Source organism: Schistocerca serialis, chromosome 12 (genome assembly GCF_023864345.2).
Source record: "Schistocerca serialis cubense isolate TAMUIC-IGC-003099 chromosome 12, iqSchSeri2.2, whole genome shotgun sequence".
Classification (NCBI taxonomy): domain Eukaryota; kingdom Metazoa; phylum Arthropoda; class Insecta; order Orthoptera; family Acrididae; genus Schistocerca; species Schistocerca serialis.
This window is the reverse complement of record NC_064649.1, coordinates 134039631-134066430: the sequence shown is the minus strand read 5'-3', so window position 1 is coordinate 134066430 and position 26800 is coordinate 134039631. Positions and strand designations below refer to the sequence as shown.

The following is a 26800-nucleotide window of genomic DNA, read 5'->3' as shown; positions in this document are numbered from 1 at the left end:
ATACAGAATCTTTGCCTTTCAGAAGCAAGAGCTATACTGATTAAGCTATCCAAGCACAACTTATGACCCATCTTTGCAAAGCACACTCCGCTGCAGGGCGAAAATTTCATTTCGGAAACATCCCCCATGCTGTGGCTAAGCCATGTTTCTACAATATCCATTCCTCCAGGGGTGCTAGTCTTGCAAATACTGTAGGACAGCTTCTCTGTAGTTTGAAATGTATGAGACGAGGTACTGGCAGAAGTAAAGTTATGAGGACAGGTTGTGAGTCTTAGTTCCTCTACTTTTTTTAAAAGAGAGCGAGAGAAAATCAAGATAAAAATGACCTTAAATTTATTTGCCTCATATGGAATTCATTGAGGTCAGAAACTGCATTATAAATTCTATAAAATAATGTTTACTGCTTCAGTCAATTTTTACTAACATTTAGTAGCACAATACATTTCGGTAGCTTAGTACAAAGGCAGATCAAATACAAAAGGGATTTTATTTTTTACTTAAATTCATTTGTTGAAAAACTCAAGGCAACTATAATTTATTTTTCCACATAGTATCTTGCTTTGGAAATGCATTTGTCCCAGTATATATGGGCAGCTTTTTATGCCCTCCTCATAAAAGAACTGGGTCGTGTCACCAGCCAGTTGCACACAAAGTCTTCCACACTCTCATCACCTGCAAATCGTCACCCTCCTAGAGCTTTTTTAAGTGGTCCAAATAAATGGAAACCACAGGGCAATAAGTCCAATGCATTTCTTGTAGCTTGGAGACAGAGCTGCAGTATGGGGTCACCTACTGTCATGGAGGAGGATGACCTGTTAAATCGATTGGTTTCGTCTTTTGCAGCGTTATGCAACTCTCGCCTTTTCCAACAGTTCACAGTAGTAAGCAGCACTAATGGTGCATTGCTCATACAAAAAAAATCAAGCGGCAAAATGTCTCACTGGGGGAAAAAAGGAAAAAAAAAAGGCCCGGTCGAAAGAACCTGGCCAGCTGACAGTCAAGTCTTGGCTTTCACTGGTGTTGCCTCCCCTTTCCTCCGCCACTGCTTATTGGATTGTTTGGATTCTGGAGTGCAGTGACGAACATATCTGACTCAAAAATGCATCACCTTCTTCCGCAAGCCTTCCCGTAAGCCTCTCATAGACCTCCAAATGTCTAAGCTTCAGATTTTCGGTCAAAAGTTTAGGGACCCCATCTGAAACACAGTTTATGGAACAGTAGGTTGTTTGCTACGATTGCTTGATGGCTCCCATAACTGATTCACAGTTTTTGTGCAATTTCTGATACTATCATCCGTCGATCATCGTCAGTAATGTCGTTAACCGCACTACTGTTTTTGTCTGTAATGCTGGTCTGAGGATGGCGACCGTGTTGCTGATTTTCCACATGTTCTTGTCCTTCCTTGAACTTTTATGGCCAGGCAAACATACGCGTCCTTGATAACGTTTCATCACCAAACTGTGCAGTCAATCTTTGGCAAATTTCCACTGCTGTAACTCCTTCATGAGCAAGAAATTTGATCATTATGTGTTGCACAATGGAGTGGTGCACATGTTGCTCAGACATTGTGAGCATTACTGACAAAATGGTGGGAAATATCTAACAGCACACGCTCCTCACTTCAAATGGTACCACCTAAGCATAGCATAAGTGCGGGGCCGGTCCTCCCAACTGTTTATGTTCAGGAACAAAAACACCATTTATATTTGATCCCCCCCTTGTACCAGCATCAAGTGGATAAAAGTGTGCACATTAACCTGAAATGTGATATTCATTTTCTGGGTGTGCCAGTGAGGCTATGTATCAAAATTTAGCCTTGTACAGAAAGATTCATTTATTTTAGCATGAATTTAAGTTAGATGTATGTGTAAAGTTTTTTAATAATGTATTTACTTACATTTTTTGGAATTAATTTATCTGACACTCAGAGCACCATAATAAACATATCACCACATAAAATTTTAATTTTCAGATGTTTACCATTTCTGAAGGTGTCAGGGGTAAATTAAGGGAGCGAAAGGCTATACAATTTGTACAGAAACCAGATGGCAGTTATAAGAGTCGAGGGACATGAAAGGGAAGCAGTGGTTGGGAAGGGAAAGAGACAGGGTTGCAGCCTCTCCCCGATGTTATTTGATCTGTACATTGAGCAAGAAGTAAAGGAAACAAAAGAAAAATTCAGAGTAGGTATTAAAATCCATGGAGAAGAAATAAAAACTTTGAGGTTCGCCGATGACATTGTAAGTCTGTCAGAGACAGCAAAGGACTTGCAAGAGCAGTTGAACAGAATGGACAGTGTCTTGAAAGGAGGATATATCATGAACATCAACAAAAGCAAAACGAGGATAATGGAATGTAGTCGAATTAAGTCGGGTGATGCTGAAGGAATTAGATTAGGAAATGATACGCTTAAAGTAGTAAAGGAGTTTTGCTATTTGGGGAGCAAAATAACTGATGATGGTCAAAGTAGAGAGGATATAAAATGTAGACTGGCAATGGGAAAGAAAGCGTTTCTGAAGAAGGGAAATTTGTTAACATCGAGTATAGATTTAAGTGTCAGTAAGTCGTTTCTGAAAGTATTTGTATGGAGTATAGCCATGTATGGAAGTGAAACATGGACGATAAATAGTGTATTTACTCAAATCTAAGCCACACTCTAATCTTAGCCGCACCTGAAAAATGAGACTCGAAATTCAAGGGGAGAGAAAAGTTTTAGGCCGCACCTCGAAATCGAAACAAAGTTGGCCCATTGTAATATGAGACACAATTTAGGTCGAATGAATGACGATACAGCTACAATAGTTTGCTTCGAGCCGTAAGCTTAGCAGTTAAGCTTTACGAGGTAGCCATTGCTATGCGTCAGGCACTCCGTCCGTATTTATACGGGTACCCTTCGTTTTTCACGTGCTTCGTCTGTTTTGAATTGAGTACTTATTTTTCTTTGATCTCGTAAGTGCCTTCTCTTTGTTATAGGTGTTTACGTCACTCTAAGCTGAAAATGCATTACTGTACTGTGTCACGCATTGTTTGTCGCATTCTGTTAATGTGTGTTTACGACCTGTCGCCGCTCACGGCATGGTTTGCTTTTGTGCACACTACCGCCGCTTACAATAAAAAAGAGAGGAATTGTCTCAGTAGCGAAACAATGGCAAGAGACTGCTATTTGTTATTATTTACACTGCTGCTTTATTTGATAATGATCAACAAGAATCAAATAATAAACTGCGTATGATAGAAGATGTTCTGAACGAGAGTTTAGCGAAAATTTTTCTCCGTTTGAAATCGGTGCAGATGCCTCGTTAGTACATTACTTTCTGCACAGAAATTAGAGTCATCTTAGATTTAAAAATCTAGTCAATTGCCATGCTTCATTTCTGACTGTATCACTATTAGGCATAAGAATAATACGAATATAAACATGACATGATATGTGTATATTTCCGCGTTTGCTGTTGTCTCCCTCTAGTTTTGTAGTTTATTAGGTAGACAGGATTTAAATGAGATAGCAGCAAACACTAAAGAATACATGGAAAAATGTTTATATTCGTATTATTCTTATGGTGAAGATAATACTGCATGTGATTCAAAATTTATAAAAGTTCGTATTAGCAACCATCTCCTCTCACAGGTAGGAAAAAATTCAGAACATAGAATTGGCCATACTGACAAACATCGCAAACAGTCTTGCTAGACGGATTTTCGTAGTACACTGAAAAGCTGCTACATTCGAAGATGAACAATATGGAATTTGTATTTACTTCGTTGGATAAAGTATGAAAATGCAGTGGTCCAAATTCGGGGCGGAGAAAAAAATCTCATCTTCCACCTATTTTTTAAATTTATTTACTGACACAGAGGTTTTGGCGCCAGTATTTATCTTTGTGCCTGCAAAGCATGCCTGTGTAGCGCTACATATATTCGACGGCAGAAGTTAGTTGTGGCGGCACCTACCAAGATTTTACAGAACTTCCGCTTACTTTGCACTCGATTCTAAGCCGCAGGCGGTTTTTTGGATTACAAAAACCGGAAAAAAAGTGCAGCTTAGATTCGAGTAAATACGGTAGTTTAGACAAGAAGAGAATAGAAGCTTTCGAAATGTGGTGCTACAGAAGAATGCTGAAGATTAGATGGGTAGATCACATAACTAATGAAGAACTATTGAATAGGATTGGGGAGAAGAGAAATTTGTGGCACAACTTGACTAGAAGAAGGGATCGGTTGGTAGGACATGTTCTGAGGCATCAAGGGATCACCAATTTAGTACTGGAGGGCAGCGTGGAGGGTAAAAATCATAGAGGGAGACCAAGAGATGAATACACAAAGCAGATTCAGAAGGATGTAGGTTGAAGTAGGTACTGGGAGATGACGAAGCTTGCACAGGATAAAGTAGCATGGACAGCTGCATCAAACCAGTATCTCGACTGAAGGCCACAACAACAACAACATCTACCCACTGTTGAGAAAAAAAGCTTTTGAACATTCAGAGGGATAGACAGAGAGACATCCAACGAAGTGATCATATAAGGGTTCTGTTTTTACAGGCAGGAGTATATAACTCTAAAAAGAGCTTGCATGTCCCGCAAACTGTAATTAACATTCAAAATTTGCTGGCAGATTACAACTGAGAGCCAAACTGGGATGAAACCTGAACATTCACATCAAAGCATGCCTCACAACCTATGCTCACAGTTTCCACCAGTACCTCGTGTCCCACCTGCCAAAGCTCACAAACATTCTCTTGCATATCTTGTGAAAGACAGTTTATAGTGGAAAAATAGGTTGGCCACGGCCTAGGGCATTGTTTCCAGAATGAATCTTTTGCTTTACAATATATAGGGACAGAACATTTTGCAAAAACGAATGCGAAATAATTGGATTTTGGTGACACAATGGAAAATGGGTGATTTTTCTGAGATACTGCAACGGTTCTAATTTTGGCATATAAAAATGCTATAATCGAAAGGCGGCAGTTTAGTAATATTCTTAACTGATAATTACGGATTGTAAAAACTGCATTTTGACTTCAAATCTCTTCTGAAGACTAAGGTTTGTCTTTTAATCTTGAACTGGCAGTTCATTTCCCACATAATGATGTTTACTGTGATGATGAAAATAGTACTGAAATCAGCAAAAATAATGTGGAATTTGGTGGGAGGGGGGTTACTGTGAATTTAGGAAAAACAATACAAATTGGCATAAAACACTGGATTTGACAAAAAACACCAAATTGACCAACAGAAAAATTGAATTTGGAAAAATGGAACACCGGCTTTGAAGAATGGGGAAGGGGGAGGGGAAACTAAATCTGGCAGAAAATTAATGTTGAATTTGGCAAATATGTAAGCTCAGATCTGGCAAAAATATAGCAAAAAAAAAAAAAATCAAACATGGCACACAGTGACACCAAATTTGGCAAACCATAGCGCCAAATTTGGCCTTAAAATAAAAAGATTTTCCTGTCCCTAACAATAAATTGCGAACTTCTTAGTCACTGTGCAGCAGCACTCACCATCAAAATTCAGGTCTCTGTTCAAAGATCAGTATGGCACAGTTTTATTATATCAGAAAGTTCAAAACAGAGCATACCACAAATCAGAACGGAAGATTCAATGTAAAATCTCAGGACTCTTTCACAAAATAAAAATACAAGTCAACATAAAGATATATAGCACTGCATGTCAGTAGAAAATCGTTTTCCTTCCACAGCCACCGTCGTGTAAAGTCAGGATAGACTCCAACAGGCAACTCACATTCATAATGATGGCATTGGTGTCGACGGTGTCCATGCTCTCAACCAAGATGATGTCCGGCATCTCGACGTGGATGTTGACAGTCATCATGCCGGGCTTCGGAGGTGACTCCCCCGCCACCACCTGCTGAGTGGGAGTGGGAGTGGGGACCCCCTGCAGCGAAGTAGACGTGCGGCTCTGCTTGGTGACGGAGGAACGCGACGCCCGCGACGTCACAGCGGCCGGGGCCGGCAGGGGCCCGCCGGCAGTCGACGCAGTGGCCGGACTGCCAGCCACTTCAGCCTGCGCCTGGGCCGTGCCACTGGTGAAGAAGTCTCCCACCTTCATTAGGTAGTCCAAACACACCACCAGGTCAAACCCGAACACCCGCACATCCACTGCAAAACAGAGAGACGGAGGTGACGCACAGCAGTCTGTAAAACCTGGCAATCAATTTGAAACTTCATACTTACAACTGACACGCCAATGTACACAAGGCAGGAGCATAGCGCGTTCCGCACAGAATCAGACGGAGAATTCTTTCTGACATTGTCAGTGTGCTCCCTGTGTCCGGTCTGACATTAACATATCTGTCAACTAGTTACACTGGGGTGACCACTGCATCAGCCACTGTTTCTGTTTCTGATTCTCCCCACAGACATTTATATGCTGAAAAAATTGTATACGATGTGCTACCCAAAAGATCCCGTAATATATATATGTAGCTGGTGAAGTGTAGCTAGTACAATAAAATGCCGCCAGGTGATACGTTATATATCTACATCTACACGATTACTCTGCAATTCACATTTAAGTGCTCAGCAGAGGGTTTGTCGAACCACAATCGTACTATCTCTCCACCATTCCACTCCCGAACAGCGTGCGGCAAAAACGAACACCTAAACCTTCCTGTTTGAGCTCTGATATCTCTTATTTTATTTTGATGATCATTCCTACCTATGTAGGTTGGGCTCAACAAAATATTTTTGTATTCGGAAGAGAAAGTTGGTGACTCAAATTTCGTAAACAGATCTCGCCGCGACGAAAAACGTCTTTGCTTTAATGACTTCCATCCCAACTCGCGTATTGTATCTGCCACACTCTCTCCCCTATTACGTGATAATACAAAACGAGCTGCCCTTTTTTGCACCCTTTCGATGTCCTCCGTCAATCCCACCTGGTAAGGATCCCACACCGCACAGCAATATTCTAACAGAGGATGAACAAGTGTAGTGTAAGCTGTCTCTTTAGTGGACTTGTTGCATCTTCTAAGTGTCCTGCCAATGAAACGCAACCTTTGGCTCGCCTTCCCCACAATATTATCTATGTGGTCTTTCCAACTGAAGTTGTTTGTAATTTTAACACCCAGGTACTTAGTTGAATTTACAGCCTTGAGAATTGTACTATTTATCGAGTAATCGAATTCCGACAGATTTCTTTTGAAACTCGTGTGGATCACCTCACACTTTTCGTTATTTAGCGTCAACTGCCACCTGCCACACCATACAGCAATCTTTTCTAAATCGCTTTGCAACTGATACTGGTCTTCGAATGATCTTACTAGACAGTAAATTACAGCATCATCTGTGAACAACCTAAGAGAACTGCTCAGATTGTCACCCAGGTAATTTATATAGATCAGGAACAGCAGAGGTCCCAGGACGCTTCCCTGGGGAACAGCTGATATCACTTCAGTTTTACTTGATGATTCGCCGTCTATTACTACGAACTGCAACCTTCCCGACAGGAAATCACGAATCCAGTCGCACAACTGAGACGATACCCCATAGGCCCGCAGCTTGATTAGAAGTCGCTTGTGAGGAACGGTGTCAAAAACTTTCCGGAAAACTAGAAATACGGAATCAACTTGAGATCCCCTGTCGATAGCGGCCATTACTTTGTGCGAATAAAGAGTTATCTGTGTTGCACAAGAACGATGCTTTCTGAAACCATGCTTATTACATATCAATAGATTGTTCCCCTTCAAGGTGATTCATAATGTTTGAATACAGTATATGATCCAAAACCCCACTGCAAACCAACGTCAATGATATAGTTTTGAGAGTTAGTAACCAAGCGACTTTGTGTCAGCTGGTCACAATTAGTTTTCACGTGTATTTCCCCTTTATCATTAGTGGTGTGTCTTGCAAAATTGACAATGGTGGATGATTGGGAACAAAGTGTGTGCATAAACCTTTCTTTCGTATTTGGAAAAACTGCTGTGACAAACACATAACATGTTGCAGTTGTAATACCACAACTCTTTGGGACCCTGTATCCTATTCACAAATTTAAACTTGTTTTGACATTGTTAACGTAGGGGCTCCCCAGTATATAGAATGAAGGAAACATGTTTACTTAAAAACTAATGCACCGTCATAATTTACACACAATACAAATTTCAGAAACATGGTAGGAATGATTTTGCTATTGTAACTATGGAGTAATTAACAATTAAAACTCTAATATTTCCAAGTCATAGAGAGAAAGCTACTTTTTATGTTTTGAAACCAGAAATTATTTGGAGCCCTAATGAAAATATGACATGATTTTTCAGTCAGAATCAAGCATACCCATGTTTTAATTGGTGTTAGTTAATAGAACCGTAATTATGACCATACAGAAGTATAAAATTTTACTCGTACAAAAATTAATTATGTGCATCTAGGCTTTTCATTCAATAAAACTGATCGCTCTGTTCACCTTAAAATGATAGCACGATTTTTCTTTAAGCCAGTTAAATACTATAAGCAAATTAATGAAATATATTGCTGTGATGATAAGACATGTAATTTATAGTTGTAAAAGAAACAGATTCCTTCCTGTCTCTGAAACTATTCACTTCTATTCCGTGTTAATTTCTATGTGATTTGGGACAATGTATGCAAAAACTCCAATTGTATAAATGCAAAATTCAGTATGTAACAATGGCAGTAATTGTTTAAAACCATATAAACAGAGGCAATTTGTACGCTACCATACTTCAGTATTGGATCGAGTTTTGTATCAGCAGTATGTAATCAGACTTGGAGAGTCCTATGATGCACGTTTCCCGCCAAACATCTAGCATGCGAAATAAAATCCTTCGTAAACTAACTAGAGTCACTAAAACTTATTTAAACCATTACACGATTTCTATGAGATGATGCAGCAACATCAAAATGAACCTACAGCAGCATCAAGCAGCAGCACCCTGGATTGCACAAGATACGTATAAAATTGATGGAGAATATTTATTTTCATGCTAGTACTGTGTTGTAAAATGTGGTATACTGAACATTCTTTATCTTGTGTTAAACTACAATACTCAACCCAAACTTCACCACAAAAATATTCTCGCCACGTTTTATTACAAAGCAAGCATTTAGGGATGACACCTTACGTCACAGTCAACTTACAACTGTTTTAAACATTTCCAATATGACAGAATGAGATTTTCATACTGCTGTGGAGTGTGCACTGATATGAAACTTCCTGGCAGATTAAAATTGTGTGCCGGACCGAGACTTGAACTCGGGACCTTTACCCTTCGCGGGCAAGTGCTCTACCAACTGAGCTACCCAAGCACGACTCACGCCCCATCCTCACAGCTTTACTTCTGCCAGTACCTCATCTCCTACCTTCCAAACTCTTCCAGAAGAGTTTCTGTGAAGCTTGGAAGGTACTAAATTTGGAATGAAATTGTCTCTATTCATAATAGATTAAGACCTGAGTCGAAACAAGGCCCCCGGAGTAGACAACATTCCATTAGAACTACTGACAGCCTTGGGTGAGCCAGTCCTGACAAAACTGTACCATCTGGTGAGCAAGATGTATGAGACAGGGGAAATTCCCTCAGATTTCAAGAAGAATATAATAATTCCAACCCGAAAGAAAGCAGGTGTCGACAGATGTGAAAATTACCGAACTATCAGTTTAATAAGTCACAGCTGCAAAGTACTAACATGAATTCTTTACAGACGAATGGAAAAACTGGTAGAAGCCGACCTTGGGGAATATCAGTTTGGATTCTGTAGAAATGTTGAAACACATGAGGCAATACTGACCCTATGACTTATCTTAGAAGAAAGATTAAGGAAAGGCAAACCTACTTTTTTGGCATTTGTAGACTTAGTATTCCAGTCAACATTGTCAAAAGCTTTCTCTCTCTTTCAAATTCTAAAGAGTGGCAGGGGTAAAATACAGGGAGCGAAAGGCTATTTACAATTCGTGCAGAAACCAGATGGTAGTTACAAGAGTTGAGGGACATGAAAGGGAAGCAGTGGTTGGGAAGGGAGTGAGACAGGGTTGTAGCCTCTCACCAACGTTATTCAATCTGTATATTGAGCAAGCAGTAAAGGAAACGAAAGAAAAATTCGGAGTAGTTATTAAAATCCATGTAGAAGAAATAAAAACTTTGAGGTTCGCCGATGACACTGTAATTCTGTCAGAGGCAGCAAAGGACTTGGAAGAGCAGTTGAATGGAATGGACAGTGTCTTGAAAGGAGGATATAAGATGAACATCAACAAAAGCAAAACGAGGATAATGGAATGTAGTCAAATTAAGTTGGGTGATACTGAGGGAATTAGATTAGGAAACGAGATGCTTATGATGGTAAATGAGTTTTGCTATTTGGGGAGCAAACTAACTGATGATGATCGAAGTAGAGAGGATATAAAATGTAGGCTGGCAATGGCAAGGAAAGCATTTCTGAAGAAGAAAAATTTGTTAACATCGAGTGTAGATTTAAGTGTCAGGAATTCGTTTCTGAAAGTATTTGTATGGAGTGTAGCAATGTATGGAAGTGAAACATGGACGAAAATAGTTTGGACAAGAAGAGAATAGAAGCTTTCAAAATGTGGTGCTACAGAAGAATGCTGAAGATTAGATGGGTAGATCACATAACTAATGAGAAGATATTGAATAGAATTAGGGAGATGCGACATTTGTGGCACACCTTGACTAGAAATAGGGATCGGTTGGTAGGACATGTTCTGAGGCATCAGGGGATCACATATTTAGCATTGGAGGGCACGAATTGTAGAGATAGACCAAGAGATGAATACACTAAGCAGATTCAGAAGGATGTAGGCTGCAGTAGGTACTGGGAGACGAAGAAGCTTGCACAGGATAGAGTAGCATGGAGAGCCGCATCAAACCAGTCTCAGGACTGAAGACAACAACAACAATTTGTATTCATTACAAAGAATTCTATTTACAGCACTTGCTTACATTGATGAAATGAGACATTTGTACCAAGTTTCAAGACTTTACTGTAAATAACAATCATTACAAGGACTCTTACAGAGGCAACTGAGAGGTACGTTCTGTTGTCCATTCCATTCTAAAAATACTAGATGGCAAAATTTAAATGCAGTTGAGCTAAAACTTCTTCTGTAACTAAAACCAACTTAACTCCATTCATTCATATAAAAATTAAGAAGATTGGAAACCGTTAAACAACAGAGATATTAATTAATATGTATCTGAGAAAGGGGCCATTTACGTGCTGCTACCTGTGCCTACAGCAGTCGATAGCAGATGTTACGTTTGATGGCCCGTAGTGTCTACATATAAATACAGCCACTGAGGCAGGAAGAGGAGACACTTTGCACCGAGATATCAATCTGCCTGCATCAGACAAACATCTGTGTGTGCCGTGCCTTGGATGATGTCACAGCCAGGCAACCACCAAATGCATTTTCTGTAGAAGTAGAAAGTGAACTCGTGAGGACTGTACACAGTCCTGAATTACTTAGTTTTCACAGAAGTAACAGTTTGTGTGCCGCTCATAATGCTGACAAAATCACATGGCAAGTGGCGAAATTATTTTCCACTTTTAAGGCGAGCAATTAACTTTGAAGATTAGAAGTCAGGGTTGTAGATTATTTTACTTGGAACTTACTGTAGAGGTCGCCTCTGAACTGCTAATAATTCTGTTTCCAATAGGGACATTGTTATCATCATCGTCATCATCATCATCATCATGAATATTATGAGGGTTGACTAAAAAGCAATGCATCCACCTTCGCAACTCTTTAACAGTTGACAGTGTTGGAATGCGGCAGGTACTGGCTTGTTTCGTAGCCTCTTCTCTACAGTTCCAGTTGGTGGAAAGCCTTAGCATTGAACAGTTGTGTTGTTAGAGTGTAAAGTATGGAACCCTGCACAGACGTTTGGTCAATGTGATTTAAGAAATGTGCAGTCATTGAATTCTTGACAGCAGAAGGTGTCACCCCAAAGCAGATTCATCAGAGAATGAATACAGTTTATGGTGATTGTGTTGATGTGAGTACTGTGCGTTGTTGGGCAAGTAAATTTAAAGATGTTGAGGCAGGAACATCTGACCTGCATGACAAATACTTCACGTGCCACCACAGCATAACTTCAGAGACAATCTCGCCACCGTACGGCATCCTCCATACAGTCCAGATTTAGCACCGTCTGACTTATATCTGTTCCTGATAATGAAAGACGATCTGCAGGGACATCATTACGCTTCTGCTGAAGACGTTGAGAGAACTGTTAGACTCTGCTTACGGGTACAGAGTGTCGACTACCTCTGTGACGGTTTCAGAAAAGTTGTTCATCGTTGGTAGAAATTTATCCAATTTGCTTGTGATTATGTGGAAAAGTGAATATTGGTAATTAAAGATCACATTCTAAGGGTTATTTCTGCGTTTGATTTATTAAAATATTTCCATCCAAACCCAATTAATGAAGGTGGACGCATTACTTTTCATTCAAACCTTGTATTATGTTTGTGCATGTGAATTTTTACTGAATATATTAATTAGTTACAAGTCAAAACTTGTATTTATAATCATAGTTCCTGACCCTACTGAGTAAATAGCAAGTAGGAACATTTTCTTTCAGTGAATAAACGGTAATGTGGATTTGCAGACCAGAAATTACATACAGTCAGTATGTCCTCCATCGTGTGTGTGTGTGTGTGTGTGTGTGTGTGTGTGTGTGTGTGTGTGTGTGTGTGAGAGAGAGAGAGAGAGAGAGAGAGAGAGAGAGAGAGAGAGAGAGAGAGAGAGAGAGAGAGAGATATTCCAATGAAGGACTTTTTCACCGAAAGCTTACTTGAAACTTCCTGGCAGATTAAAACTGTGTGCCGGACCGAGACTCGAACTCGGGACCTTTGCCTTTCGCGGGCAAGTGTTCTACCATCTGAACTACCCAAGCACAACTCTTGCCCCATCCTTCACAGAAGCTCTCCTGCAAGTTCGGAAAGTAGGAGGTGAGGTACTGGTAGAAGTAAAGCTGTGAGGACGGGGCATGAGTCGTGCTTGGATAGCTCGGATGATAGAGCACTTGCCCGTGAAAGGCAAAGGTCCCAAGTTCGAGTCTCGGTCCGGCACACAGTTTTAATCCACCAGGAAGTTTCGTATCAGCGCACACTCCACTGCAGAGTGAAAATTTCATTCTGAAAACATCCCCCAGGCTGTGGCTAAGCCACGTCTCCCCAATATCCTTTCTTCCAGGAGTGCTAGTTCTGCAAGGTTTTGCAGGAAATCTTCTGGAAGTTTGGAAAGTAGGAGACGAGATACTGGCAGAAGTAAAGCTGTGAGGATGGGGCGTGAGTCGTGCTTGGGTAGCTCAGATGGTAGAGCACTTGCCCGTGAAAGGCAAAGGTCCCAAGTTCGAGTCTCGATCCGGCAGACAGTTTTAATTGGCTAGGAAGTTTCATATCAGCGCACACTCCGCTGCAGAGTGAAAATCTCATTCCGAAAGCTTACTTGTTTGACAGTCTTTTGTTGTGCCTACCTTCAACACAGAATCTCTGCTGGATGGTGAGTAGTGCCTACCCTTTTCGTAACATTGTTTTACAAATAATCCAGCTATTCATGTTCTGAAATGGGGTTAGTTTGAATCAAATCTCTTTCATATTTATTAAATTGTTTCAGTATCTTTAAGTCTTTAGTTTGTTGCCCATGCTTAGCCTGCTGCTTTTCACTCACAAAAAATCCCCAGTTTTTTTCCCCCTCTCTTCTAACCACTGCTGTGTGCCACTTATACTCAATGTAGCCTTCATGTTTTCTTGACTGCAGATATTGCAGGTAGGCTTGTTTCTTACATTGTATGATGTCTGCTAAATCTTCGTTCCAAATTGAGAGTCTCCTTTTGCTTTTATACTTTAACCTTTTTCCTAACACTTCATAACCAGCTACTTTTATTATTCTTACTATTTCTTTCACTCATCATTAATGTTCCAACATCTTAGTGTTTCATCTGTACATCTCCTGTACATTCAGCTAATGCTTGGATCTTTTTCTGTTTGCTTTTTTCTAGTGCTTCTATTGCTATCCAGTGGGTTCCTAATTTTTTTATATAACCTCTGTAGACTCTTGCATCTTCTATTAATGGAGTGGCTTTCCCCATTTGTAATAACATACTTAGATCTTGTACCCCTTGCAGTCCATATAAATTTGTGTGTGTGTTAATGGTAGGAAAACCTATTTCTTATTCTTCCATGGTTGAAGGCAGAAAAATTTCTTAACTGATCTCCATTACAGTTTTTTAGGATGTTCTCCATGTTGTTCCATTATTGGTTAATGGTAAATTTATCTATACTTGGAATGAGATCACCAGCAATTATTAAATATTCTGCTTTAGGTATGCCATTAATCATTACCTGCATGCATTTGTAGGTTGCATGTTCCTTGTTTTATGTCCTCCTCTGGAGCACATACACAAATTGTATTCACCACCGTTCTCAATATCTTTAATCTTACATGCATCAGTCTTATTTACAAATGTATATTATAGCAATCATTTTCCATAGCCACTTTCGATCATAACTGCAACTCCAGCTCTTGCCCATTCAATTCAACTTACTCTGCTGTATATCAATAATATAACTATTAACTTCTTTTGAGCCTTGCAGTTTCGTCTTTGTTTCTGATGTTACAGCTACATCAGCTTTTGTAAGGTTTAATTGCTTTAACTCGTCCAGCAGGGTCACATCTTAATTATTCCACAATATTTCATGGACTCCTCATCTTCAGGAAGCCCCTTATAGCGGGTCTTTGAATTTCGCCGCACTACACTCGTTCCCTCAGACATAAATTATACCGTCGCAGCATTATGAGCGCTCGATGGCAGAGAAAACACTAAAATTGTAACTTTTTTTTTTCTATCCGTTTCTTTTTTGTCTCTCGAGAGTGGAAGCTTAATGCAGACGTGATCTGACAAAAAAAAAAAAATAAATAAATAAATAAAAAATAAAAAAAAATAAAAAAAAACCTTATTAATGTGTAGACATATCGTGGAAGTTGTTATGACATTTGGAGGAGGGAAGCAGTGTAAAATAAATTGTATTTAATATCAAGATGGTTTTGTATACATTAGAAATTCCTGGATAATGAAACTTATTGCAAGATTTCGGAGCAGACTTTTCACACAGAAATGAAGTAGGAGATTTTTGAAGACCTGAACACCGCACGAAAGAAGACATGTTAACCTGGTAAAGGATGAACTCTTATCTATGCCATTTCCCCCTGTTAGTTGCATTTGTTATTCTCTGCCTTTTTTCAAATAATTTTTGTAGTGGAAATTGGTTTAACTTTTGCTCAAAAACGCCACAAGGACCAACCCAACAATAGCTTTTCCGAATCACGAAGTCCGATAGCTTTTCTGTAATACGAAGTCCGATTTGTATTTCATTCTTTCCCTTTTTCACAGTCATTAACGCTTTTAAAAAACACCTTTTTACTCACGATTTCTTTCCACATTTTCAACCTTTTCTTTTCTTCTCTTTTTTCTTTTTTATTAACCACTACACCCTAATGACTGCTCCATGGCCTTGTCAATGTCCCATATATGAGAGTGTGCTGAAAAGTAATGCCTCCAAATTTTGTGTGTAAAAGATTTAGAACTTTGTTTTAATTATTTACTTGATTAACATTCTACATCTTTATTCTTCACATCTATATAATTACTTCTCATCATAGTCATCCTGGCAATGAGCACATTTCTCCTGATGAGAGAGAGTTTGTTAGTACCACAATGTAGAGTGTTCCGACTCGTTTATGGAGTCACAACCTCACCTCTGCTTGCACTGCTTCATCACTATGAAAGAGATGTTCTCAAAGGTATTCTTTAAGTTTTGGGAACAGATGAAAATCTGATGAGGCCAAGCCAAGACTGTACGGAGGATGATGATGATGATGATGATGATGATGATGATGATGATCGACAGTAAACCCGAGGAGTCAGATTGTCGCAGATGTCACAGCGCTCGTGTGTAGTCTGGCACTGTAATGCTTAAAGAGAGGGAGTTCCATGTGTGGGTGAACTCTTCAAATTCTAAACTCAATTACAGCATGCTGTTTTTCACACACCTACGTAGCTATGTTCTTTACTCCCATCTTACGCCCTATAATTTGAAGCCCTCTTGTAGGACGGGACTGCAAATACAGGGTTGTCCATTGATAGCGACCGGTCCAAATATCTCACAAAATAAATATCAAACAAAAAAACTGCAAAGAACGAAACTCATCTAGGTTGAAGGGGGAAACCAGATGGCATTATGCTTGGCCTGCTAGATGGCACTGCCATAGGTCTAACGAATATCAACTGCGTTTTTTATTACATATTTGTGTAGTACGTAAAGAAATATGAATGTTGTAGTTGGACCACTTTTTTTGCTTTGTGATAGATGGTGCTGTAATAGTCACAAACATATAAGTACGTGGTATCACGTAACACTCCACCAGTGTGGACGGTATTTCCTTCATGATACATTACCCGTGTTAAAATGGACCATTTACCAACTGCGGAAAAGGTCGATATTGTATTGATGTATGGCTACTGTGATCAAAATGCCCAACGGGCGTGTGCTATGTATGCTGCTCAGCATCCTGGACGACATCATCCAAGTGTCCGGAGCGTTCGCCAGATAGTTACGTTATTTATGCAAACAGAAAGTGTTCAGCCACATGTGAAATGTCAACCATGACCTGCAACATATTATGATGCCCAAGTAGGTGTTTTAGCTGCTGTTGCGGCTAATCCGCACATCAGTAGCAAATTGTGCGAGAACCTGGAATCTCAAAAACGTCGGTGTTGAGAGGAATGTCGTTACACGTATTGCCAAATGCATTGAGGTTGGCACCCATCATTTTGAGCATTTATTGCATTAATGTGGTAGGTATAGGTAATCATGCTGTAACAGCATGCGTTCTCAGACATGATAAGTTTACAAAGGTACACGTATCACATAGGAACGACCGAAGTAAAATGTTCAAACGTACCTACGTTCTGTATTTTAGTTGAAAAAACCTATCTGTTAGCAACTGTTCGTCTAAAACTGTGAGCCATATGTTTGTGACTATAACAGCGCCATCTTTCACAAAGTGAAAAAAGTGGTCCAACTAAAACATTCATATTTCTTTACATAGTACACAAAGATGTAATAAAAATGGGGGTTCCTATTTAAAAAATGCAGTTGATATCCGTTTTACCTATGGCAGCACCATCTAGCGGGCCAACTGTACAGGGTTATTACAAATGATTGAAGCGATTTCACAGCTCTACAATAACTTAATTATTTGAGATATTTTCACAATGCTTTGCACACACATACGAAAACTCAAAAACTTTTTTTAGGCATTCACAAATGTTCGATATGTGCCCCTTTAGTGATTCGGCAGACATCAAGCCGATAATCAAGTTCCTCCCACACTCGGCGCAGCATGTCCCCATCAATGAGTTCGAAAGCATTGTTGATGCAAGCTCGCAGTTCTGGCATGTTTCTTGGTAGAGGAGGTTTAAACACTGAATCTTTCACATAACCCCACAGAAAGAAATCCACCACAACCGATCCATCGGTTTTCCAATCTCCTGTTTAAGAAATGCTGAACATCATGATGGAAGTGCAGTGGAGCACCATCCTGTTGAAAGATGAAGTCGGCGCTGTCGGTCTCCAGTTGTGGCATGAGCCAATTTTCCAGCATGTCCACATACACGTGTCCTGTAACGTTTTTTTCGCAGAAGAAAAAGGGGCCGTAAACTTTAAACCGTGAGATTGCACAAAACACATTGACTTTTGGTGAATTGCGAATTTGCTGCACGAATGCGTGAGGATTCTCTACCGCCCAGATTCGCACATTGTGTCTGTTCACTTCACCATTAAGAAGAAATGTTGCTTCATCACTGAAAACAAGTTTCGCACTGAACGCATCCTCTTCCATGAGCTGTTGCAACCGCGCCGAAAATTCAAAGCATTTGACTTTGTCATCGGGTGTCAGGGCTTGTAGCAATTGTAAACGGTAAGGCTTCTGCTTTAGCCTTTTTCGTAAGATTTTCCAAACCGTCGGCTGTGGTACGTTTAGCTCCCTGCTTGCTTTATTCGTCGACTTCCGCGGGCTACGCGTGAAACTTGCCCGCACGCGTTCAACCGTTTCTTCGCTCACTGCAGGCCGACCCGTTGATTTCCCCTTACAGAGGCATCCAGAAGCTTTAAACTGCGCATACCGTCGCCGAATGGAGTTAGCAGTTGGTGGATCTTTGTTGAACTTCGTCCTGAAGTGTCGTTGCATTGTTATGACTGACTGATGTGAGTGCATTTCAAGCACGACATACGCTTTCTCAGCTCCTGTCGCAATTTTGTCTCACTGCGCTCTCGAGTGCTATGGCGGCAGAAACCTGAAGTGCGGCTTCAGCCGAACAAAAGTTTATGAGTTTTTCTACGTATCTGTAGTGTGTCGTGACCATATGTCAATGAACGGAGCTACAGTGAATTTATGAAATCGCTTCAATCATTCGTAATAGTCCTGTAGCACCATCTGGTTTCCCCCTTCAAGCTAGACAAGTTTCGTTCTCTCTAGTTTTTTTCGCTTGGCGCTTATTTCGTAAGATATTTGGCCCGGTCACAATCAATGGACCACCCTGTATATAACCATGAAGAATAAAGACGTACAATGTTGGTAACATCTGTTTTGTTTAAAAAGTTTTAAAACTTTTCACATAAAAAAATTGGAGGCATTACTTTTCAGCATACCTTTGTATGATGGCCATAACCATCTGCTATCTGTGCAGCCGCTGCATTGAATGGTGGTGTTGCCTGGCACCCAACTCTGGTTCCCAGTGTTCAAGCTATCACTGTCGGGTGCGGACCCCACAGTGTGCTTTTTCTTTTTCTATGCTCAGTGCAGGGTTCCATGTATGACTCAGTTGTAGGCCACAATCATTAATTAGACCATCTTGCATCTTAATTTCAATGGCCTCTTTGATCATGTAATCCCAGGAGCAGTACAATTGCCTATGTACTTTACTGTTGTTGTAACCCCTGGTATAGCCAGCTTTTATTGTGTGTCACAGCTGATTGGGTGGTCAGGCGTAATTCAGTGTGACGTCAGTGTTCACAGCATCTCTCTTCTACCGTGCTTACAGTTTCCCTAATGTCTGCTTTGCCACACCGTCAGGAGATTTTGCAGACTCCTAACTTGAAAATGCCTAGATCATCCGTCACTGTGCCCTGATACCATCTTCTACCAGTTGTAAATTTTCATGTTCTCGTTGTAGCCTAATAAGTACTTTTTCCCAGAATATTCTTCTCTATGGAACTGAAATGAACCTGTAGATAGTGAGTGTTCAACAGAGGTGAGGGTATCATCAGGAGTGCCCTAGGAAAATGTATTTATACGACTGTTCTGATTTTCTATATTCATAAATAATCTGAGGGGCAGGGTCAGCAGCAGTCTGCAAATATTTGCCGATGACAGTGGTGTGTATGGGAAAGTTTTGTTGTAGGATGTCTGCAGGATGATACAAGATGGCTTTGACAATATTTTTAGTTGGTGTAATGAATGGCATATCGCTCCAAATGTAGAAAACTGTAAATTGATGCCGGTGAGTAGGAAAAAATAATTCTGCGATGTTTGAATACGGCACTAACAGTATGTTGCTCAACACAGTCATGTTGATTAAATAGTGAGACATAACATTGCAAAGCAACACGAGAAACAACAAGGACGTAAGGATGGTAGAGGGGAAGGTGAAGAGGCAAATTTGTTTATTGGCACAATTTTAGAACAAAGTGGCTCGTTTCTAAAGGAGACCACATACACTATTTGATTAAAAGTATCCGGACACTCCCAAAAACATACGTTTTTCATATTAGGTGCATTGTGCTGCCACCTACTGCCAGGTACTCCATATCAGGGACCTCAGTAGTCACTAGACATCATGAGAGAACAGAATGGGGCTCGGATGTGGTCAGGTGATTGGATGTCACTTGTGTCATATGTCTGTACACAAGATTTCCACACTCCTAAACATTCCTAGGTCCACTGTTTCCAATGTGATAGTGAAGTGGAAACGTGAAGGGACACGTACAGCACAAAAGCGTACAGGCCAACCAGGTTGAAGAGGGTTGTAATGTGTAATAGGCAGACGTCTATGCAGATCATCACACAGGAATTCCAAACTGCATCAGCATGCACTGCAAGTACTGTGTGTGACAGGTGGGTGGTGAGAAAACTTTGATTTCATGGTTAAGGGCTGCTTATAAGCCACACACCACACCAGTAAATGCCAAACAACACCTCGCTTGGTGTAAGGAGCGTGGAGTGACGAATCACGGTACACAATGTGGCGATCCGATGGCAGGGTGTGGGTATGGCGAATGCCCGGTGAACGTCATCTGCCAGCATGTGTTTTGCCAACAGTAAAATTCGGAGGTGGTGGTGTTACGGTGTGGTGTGGTCGTGTTTTTTCATGGAATGGGCTTGCACTCCTTGTTGTTTTGCATGGCATTATCACAGCATAGGAATACACCGATGTTTTAAGCACCTTCCTGCTTCCCACTGTTTAAGAGTAATTCGAGAATGGCGATTGCATCTTCCAACACGATCGAGCAGCTGTTCATAATGCACGGCCTGTGCCGGACTGGTTACATGACAATAACATCCCTGTAATGGACTGACCTGCACAGAGTCCTAACCTGAATACTGCAGAACACCTTTGGGATGTTTTGGAACACCGACTTCGTGCCAGGCCTCACCGACCGAGATCGATACCTCTCCCCAGTGCAGCACTCTTTAAAGAATGACCTGCCATTCCCAAAAAATATTCCCGCACCTGATTGAACGTATGTCTACAGAAGTGGAAGCTGTCATCAAGGCTACAGGTGGGGCGAACACCATATTGAATTCCAGCATTACCGATGGAGGGAGCCACAAACTTTTACGTCATTTTCAGCCAGGCGTCTGGATATTGTTGATCACACAGTGTGCATTTTGCATAAGGACCATGAAGATTAGATATGGTAAATTACAGCTCTTATGGAAGCATACTGAGTCATTTTTACCTCACTATGTTCGTGAGTGGAACAGGAAAGGAAACTACTAGTAGTGGTGTACCCTCCGATATGCACCATATGATGACTTGTGGAGTACGTATTTAGATGTAGATTAGAAATTAGCCATTTGTACTACCTGTTGTGCCTTCGAGTGATACACGAGACTTTTGTCACACAATTACACCATGTAATCCTCACCGAAGCTGTCACCATCCTTCTGCTGGTAGGTGAGGTCCAGCATGGAGCGGAAGGCACCTTCCGTAGGTGGCGTCCCTCTCGCCGGTGAACCACTCTTGACGGGAGACGCTTCCGGAGCGGTCCCCCTCTTTCGCTGCATCAGGCGCGTCAGCGCCTTCTCCCGGCCGAATCTCGTATCGTCGAGCATACAGTCTACCAGCAGAGCGGATACGGCTATGCAGCCGTCTGACCTGTACAAAAATATAATTACATACTGATCGATATCTAAATATTCCTCACAATTTTCCCCATTTTTATAGGGAGTCAGATGCTGAATACTTCCATTGTGATCACCATTTCTCAGTTTTTCTGTTTAACTCTGCTGTTCTGTTTGTGTCTATATGGTCGAAAATGGTTATGCATTTCATTTCTCACCATTTAAATACCACAATAACTTTATGAAACGTGGTATCTTTGGCTGAAAATGCATAAGAAATACATGTATGAAAATATTTTTTGAATATTTCAAGTAGTTTGGACATAAACCTTAATAGTTTTATATGTAACATTTAAGTCATTGTGACCCAACACAAATCATCACTCTCAAGTAAATTTTTATTAATGTTCTGTTATACTATATGGTAACAATGACTTTTATTGTTCTGACATACAATGAACAATCAACAAAGCCTCTATATTTATTGTTACTGATCAGTTTGAATTGTGAAAACATGGCAATTAGATCATTGACTGATGTCGAGTTGGCAGGATTAGTAAATTCCTCAAAAGATGTCAGAACACATTTTGGATTTGCAGATCATGAGAGTCACATGGCTGAAAACAATTCTTCTGATGACAGTGACAGCAGTCCACAGCTTGCATAAAATAGTTTACAATTTTTTCTGTGCAAAAATGGGAACACAGAATAGCAGTTACACCCACCAGCAAAAAATTGTTGCCTATCCACTATGAATATCATCAAGAGAAACCCAGGGGTTACCAGTTATTCGTCCAGCAAAATAAGTGATGTAAAAAGTTCATTTGCAGTGGTATTTCATACAGTGCTTCAAAATGAAATAATAAATATGTCAAATATTGATGGGCAGGATATTCTTGAAAAGTCATTGCTAGTAGAACACACTGCATCACGGAAACATTTACCAAGAACAAGTTCTCCGAGAATAAAACCCTGCAGTTGTGGCAAGTGTGTCAGAACAGGTAACAACAATAAAACCTTCTAAATGTGCACACTGTAACCTGTGTCCAGATAGCAATGACAATAAAACACACTTTGTGCAAAATGTAATAAACACTTTTGCCAAACACATGCCACCTATTTAATTCCCAATTGGAAAGTGTAAGAATAAAAGAAAATAAATATTCTGCTTTCAAAAATAATTGCCTATATTAAAATCTGTTGTTTTGTATTTATGATTTTGTCAATGTTTGCGTGTCTTATGTCCACAAAGCATTCAGTACAGTAATTAAAACATGTTCAAATGAGTGTGTGAATTCCTAAGGGATCCAAATGCTGAAGTCATCAGTCCCTCGATTTGCACACTACTTAAACTAACTTATACTAAGAACAACACGCACATCCATGACCGAGGGAGGACTCGAACCTCCAGCAGGAGGGACAAAGTAATTAAAAAAAGTATGAAAAGAATAACAATGTGATACTTCACATGAAGGATGCCTTACAGTAAACTGTCTGCTGTTCCAAATTACCATATGTAATATTAAAATGACAATTGTTTTGAAATATAGTTTTGTATATACTCATCATCATCATCATCATCATCATCATCAACAACAACACACTGGTATATAACAATGTCAACAACAGCACAAAAATTTTGCACTAGTTGAAGTATTTTTGCAATATTTTAATGTCGGGTCACATTGACGTGAACAGTATATTTGTATCGTAAAAGTGATCTGAACAGCAGGGTTAAGGGAATTTGGACTGGCTCTAAGAGAGTTAGCAATATTTATTTATACTATAGTTTGCAGCAAATTTCAATCTGTACACTTTTTTTATTTTAGACCACTTAGAGAATATGTTTTCTATAACATTACATTATTGTGTCTAAAATACAGAGAAGAGTAATAAATTATGAAACAAAATAACTTGCAGTAATTATCCCCAGGAGGCATAATGCGTCATCCTGCTGATAAGGCAAACATAAAAGTAGAAATGATGAACTCACTAGCTTTCAGAGCTAACAGCTTGTTCATTGGGGATGAGAAAGAAATTCACTGGGTAATGTTGAAAGGGAACGGCAGATTACTCAAGCCTAGAATGAAAAATACCTCTCTATAGTGAGGACGAGTGCTTGCTAGCTGCCGAACATGCTCTACAACATGACTCAAGCGACCAGATTCCCCCACCCAATACTAGTTTTCTCTTAATTCTGGATATCGGAATTTGCCTGCAACCCATCTTCACAACTTCTTGGATGTAAATTCGTACCTTCTCAACTTTCAATGTCACCATCACCATCTTTTGCATTTTGTTTTTGTTTATTATGCCTCATTTAATTATCTTCTTCATTACTTCTGTTTCTCATTCACCCCCTCCCCCTCCCCACCCCTCCTCACCCCCTCCCCAGTCCTCCTCCCCCCTCCCCCCCTCCTCCTTCCCTCTGGCCCCCCTCCCCCCAGAAAAAAGAATCTCCTCTTCCTCCCATTTCTTAACTGCATTATTCGTCAGTCTTCCTCTTTATTTTTCCTCATCCTCATCACTGTGCCAGAGATTTGCACCAACCCTGCCTCTGTATGTCTGGTGGAGAGACTCCAAGATCCAATAACAGCTGCTTTGCACGTATACCGACCAGTTTTGTCCCTCACGGACAAGGGCGACAGAGTCCTCCTAAGGATTTTCTGATATTAATAGCTGCAGGGAAAGCCAGTAAAGTTGCAAACGACTCAAGTTTGAGCACCTGTTTCGCCACAAGGAACCGCCGCCGAGCAGCTAATGACAGCTCGCCTTCCTCTGCACGTTAGTTCAGTACAGGGTTCGTCCTACACGCTCGTGTGTCAAATCTGATGCCCTTGTGGCGCAGGGAGTTGAACATCTTTAAATGTGTTGGCCATGCCCAGCCATAGCCCGTACAACAACAAACAAGATGTGGGTGCACAAAACCCTTATAGAACTGCAGCAAGGAAGCAGGATGTATCTGCACCCCAGTTCTTCCTGTTCAAGCACTTTATGATATTCAGCACTTCACAGGCTCGTGTTTTGAGCTTCTTGAGATGTGGCAACCAAACAAGTTTGCTATCAAATAAGAGACCTAAAAACCACACCGTCTCCTTAAACATCACTGGACAATGGGTAGCTGGAAACAAGTGAATCAGAGTGATGAATCAAGCTTTACCCTGCGACTATCCTACGGAGGGTCGTCGGTTTGGCAAATGCCTGGAGAATGTCGCATGCCATCATATGTCATATGGAGGAGGGGGTGTTGGTGATGTTTTCCACGGTTAGGGTGTGGACCCTTTACTGTGCTTAAGGAAACACTAAATTTGGAAGAATATGAAAGAATTTTACAGTGTAGTGTACTGCTTACAAAGACAACGACGGTTTTAGTGGCATGACAATGCACCTGTCACGAAACAATGTTGGGAGGCAATGGTTTGTGGACAACAATATCCCTGAAATCGACTGGCCTGCATCAACCTGAACCCAATGGAACATCTTTGGGATGAATTAGAATGCAGACTTCATTCCAGACCTCAATGTCCAACATCACTATTTTCTCTGGTTTTGGCTCTTTAAGAAGAATGGGCTGCCATTCCTCCACAGACATTTGGACACCTCACGGAAAGTATTCCCGGCAGATATAAAGCTGTCATAAAAGTGCAGGGAGGGTATGCCCCATGCTAATGTCTATTAAAAGGTATCCAGATAATTTTGATCAGATACTGCATTTTGAAAGCGAGAATACTTTCAGCAGTTCTAAACATTTTGCATTGATTTAACACATAAAAAAATTGAAAAAGTAAATAATTTGAGAACTGCTCCAAATCCACTTCTATTCATACCTTATGTGGCCCTTCAGTGACAGGACATGCAGCGTGAAGCGAGCAAGGCCCGCATTGTCGCAGCGCAGCGGAGAGTCCGGCCCATCCAACTGCAACACAACACGACCATAAAACAAAACAACTGTGCTATACTATGTACCCACTACAACCTCTAATGGCTGTAGCAGTTTATATATTTAATAACTGGGTTGTTTTGAAAATCAGCCTTATGCAAACACAATTAGTTTATTGTTTTATTTACCTAGACATGTTTCAACACCTATGCGTCATCACTTGTGGGTCAAATTTTTTATTTCTGTGAAGTACAATATCATATTTATAATAATTTAGTTGCTGTAGGCCTAAGAATTACAATATGTGCAATTTGCTTCATTTTGTTTAGACACACCCTAAAATTACATCACTAACTGAACTGTATTATTATACATTGGTTTTAGTGCTCGTTTTTGTCTTTTTTCGACAGCATGTCATCTGCAAACTAGCCGTGAAGAAAATTATTGTGTATTTGTAAAGATCTGTTTTGTGGATAGAGGTTATGTGCATTTCTGCACTTACATTTTTGTCCTGTTTCATGTGTCTAGTTGGTGTCTCAACCAAATTCTATTAAGTGCATTGCTTTCACGTAGAGTATGTTGTCAGAAGTGTGTTCAGATCACGTTTTGCCACATTATGTGAAAATGCATGTGAAGTGCAGTAGTGAGTGGAAATTTGTGAAACACTGAGTGAAAACAATGCACTAAATAGCAGATGATTGAGACACCAACCAGAAACATGAAACAGGATGAGAAATATAAGTACAGAAACATAAATAACCTCTACCCACGAAACAGATCTTCACAAATACACAATAATTTTCTTCATGGCAAGATTGTAGATGACATGTTCTCAAAAGAATGATGAAAACTAACACTAAAACCAGTGTATAATAATACAGTTCAGTTAGCAACGTAATTTTAAGGTGAGTATCTAAACAAAACAGAGCAAATTGAGCATATTGTAATTCTTAGGCCTACAGCAGCTAAAGTATTAAAATTTGATATTGTACTTTATAGAAATAAAAATTTGACCCGCTGAAGATGACACATAGGTGTTGAAACATGTCTGGGTAAATATAACAATAAACTAATTGTGTTTGCATAAAGCCAATTTTCAAAACAACCCAGTTTTCAAATCGCAAACACGGAAGAACAAAGAGGAGCTTCAAAACTTAGTAAAATAAGTATAATTCAATGATTTGGAGTTAACTCCATTAACAAAGCAAAATATTATGACTTTTATAAATTCCAAATTACAGCTTGATGATCATGTCATAGACATTCACCTCACTCTGGAGATCGCTGCCAATCATAAAATGAAACATCACCTGGAAATGATAGCATGATATTCCTTTAACTCAGTAAAATAATATATGTAAATTAACAAAATACATTGTTGCAGTGATGAAACATGTAATTTAGAGTCTTAATAGAAACAGATTCTTTCCTGTCTTTGTGTAAAATTATTCAATTAATAGAGGGAAACATTCCACATGGGAAAAATATACCTAAAAACAAAGATGAT

General features: G+C 40.1%; 1 protein-coding gene across 1 annotated transcript in view; it reads right to left on the bottom strand.

Moving 5' to 3' along the window:
- LOC126428046 (intermembrane lipid transfer protein Vps13) overlaps positions 1-26800 on the bottom strand; it is a 487343-nt gene that overhangs the window by 286295 nt on the left and 174248 nt on the right. The window contains exons 27-29 of the mRNA XM_050089923.1: positions 25241-25329; positions 21218-21447; positions 5751-6127 (exon numbers count right to left, since the gene is read on the bottom strand). Of these exons, the coding sequence (XP_049945880.1) occupies positions 5751-6127; positions 21218-21447; positions 25241-25329 (696 nt within the window). The remainder of the gene's footprint in view (positions 1-5750; positions 6128-21217; positions 21448-25240; positions 25330-26800) is intronic.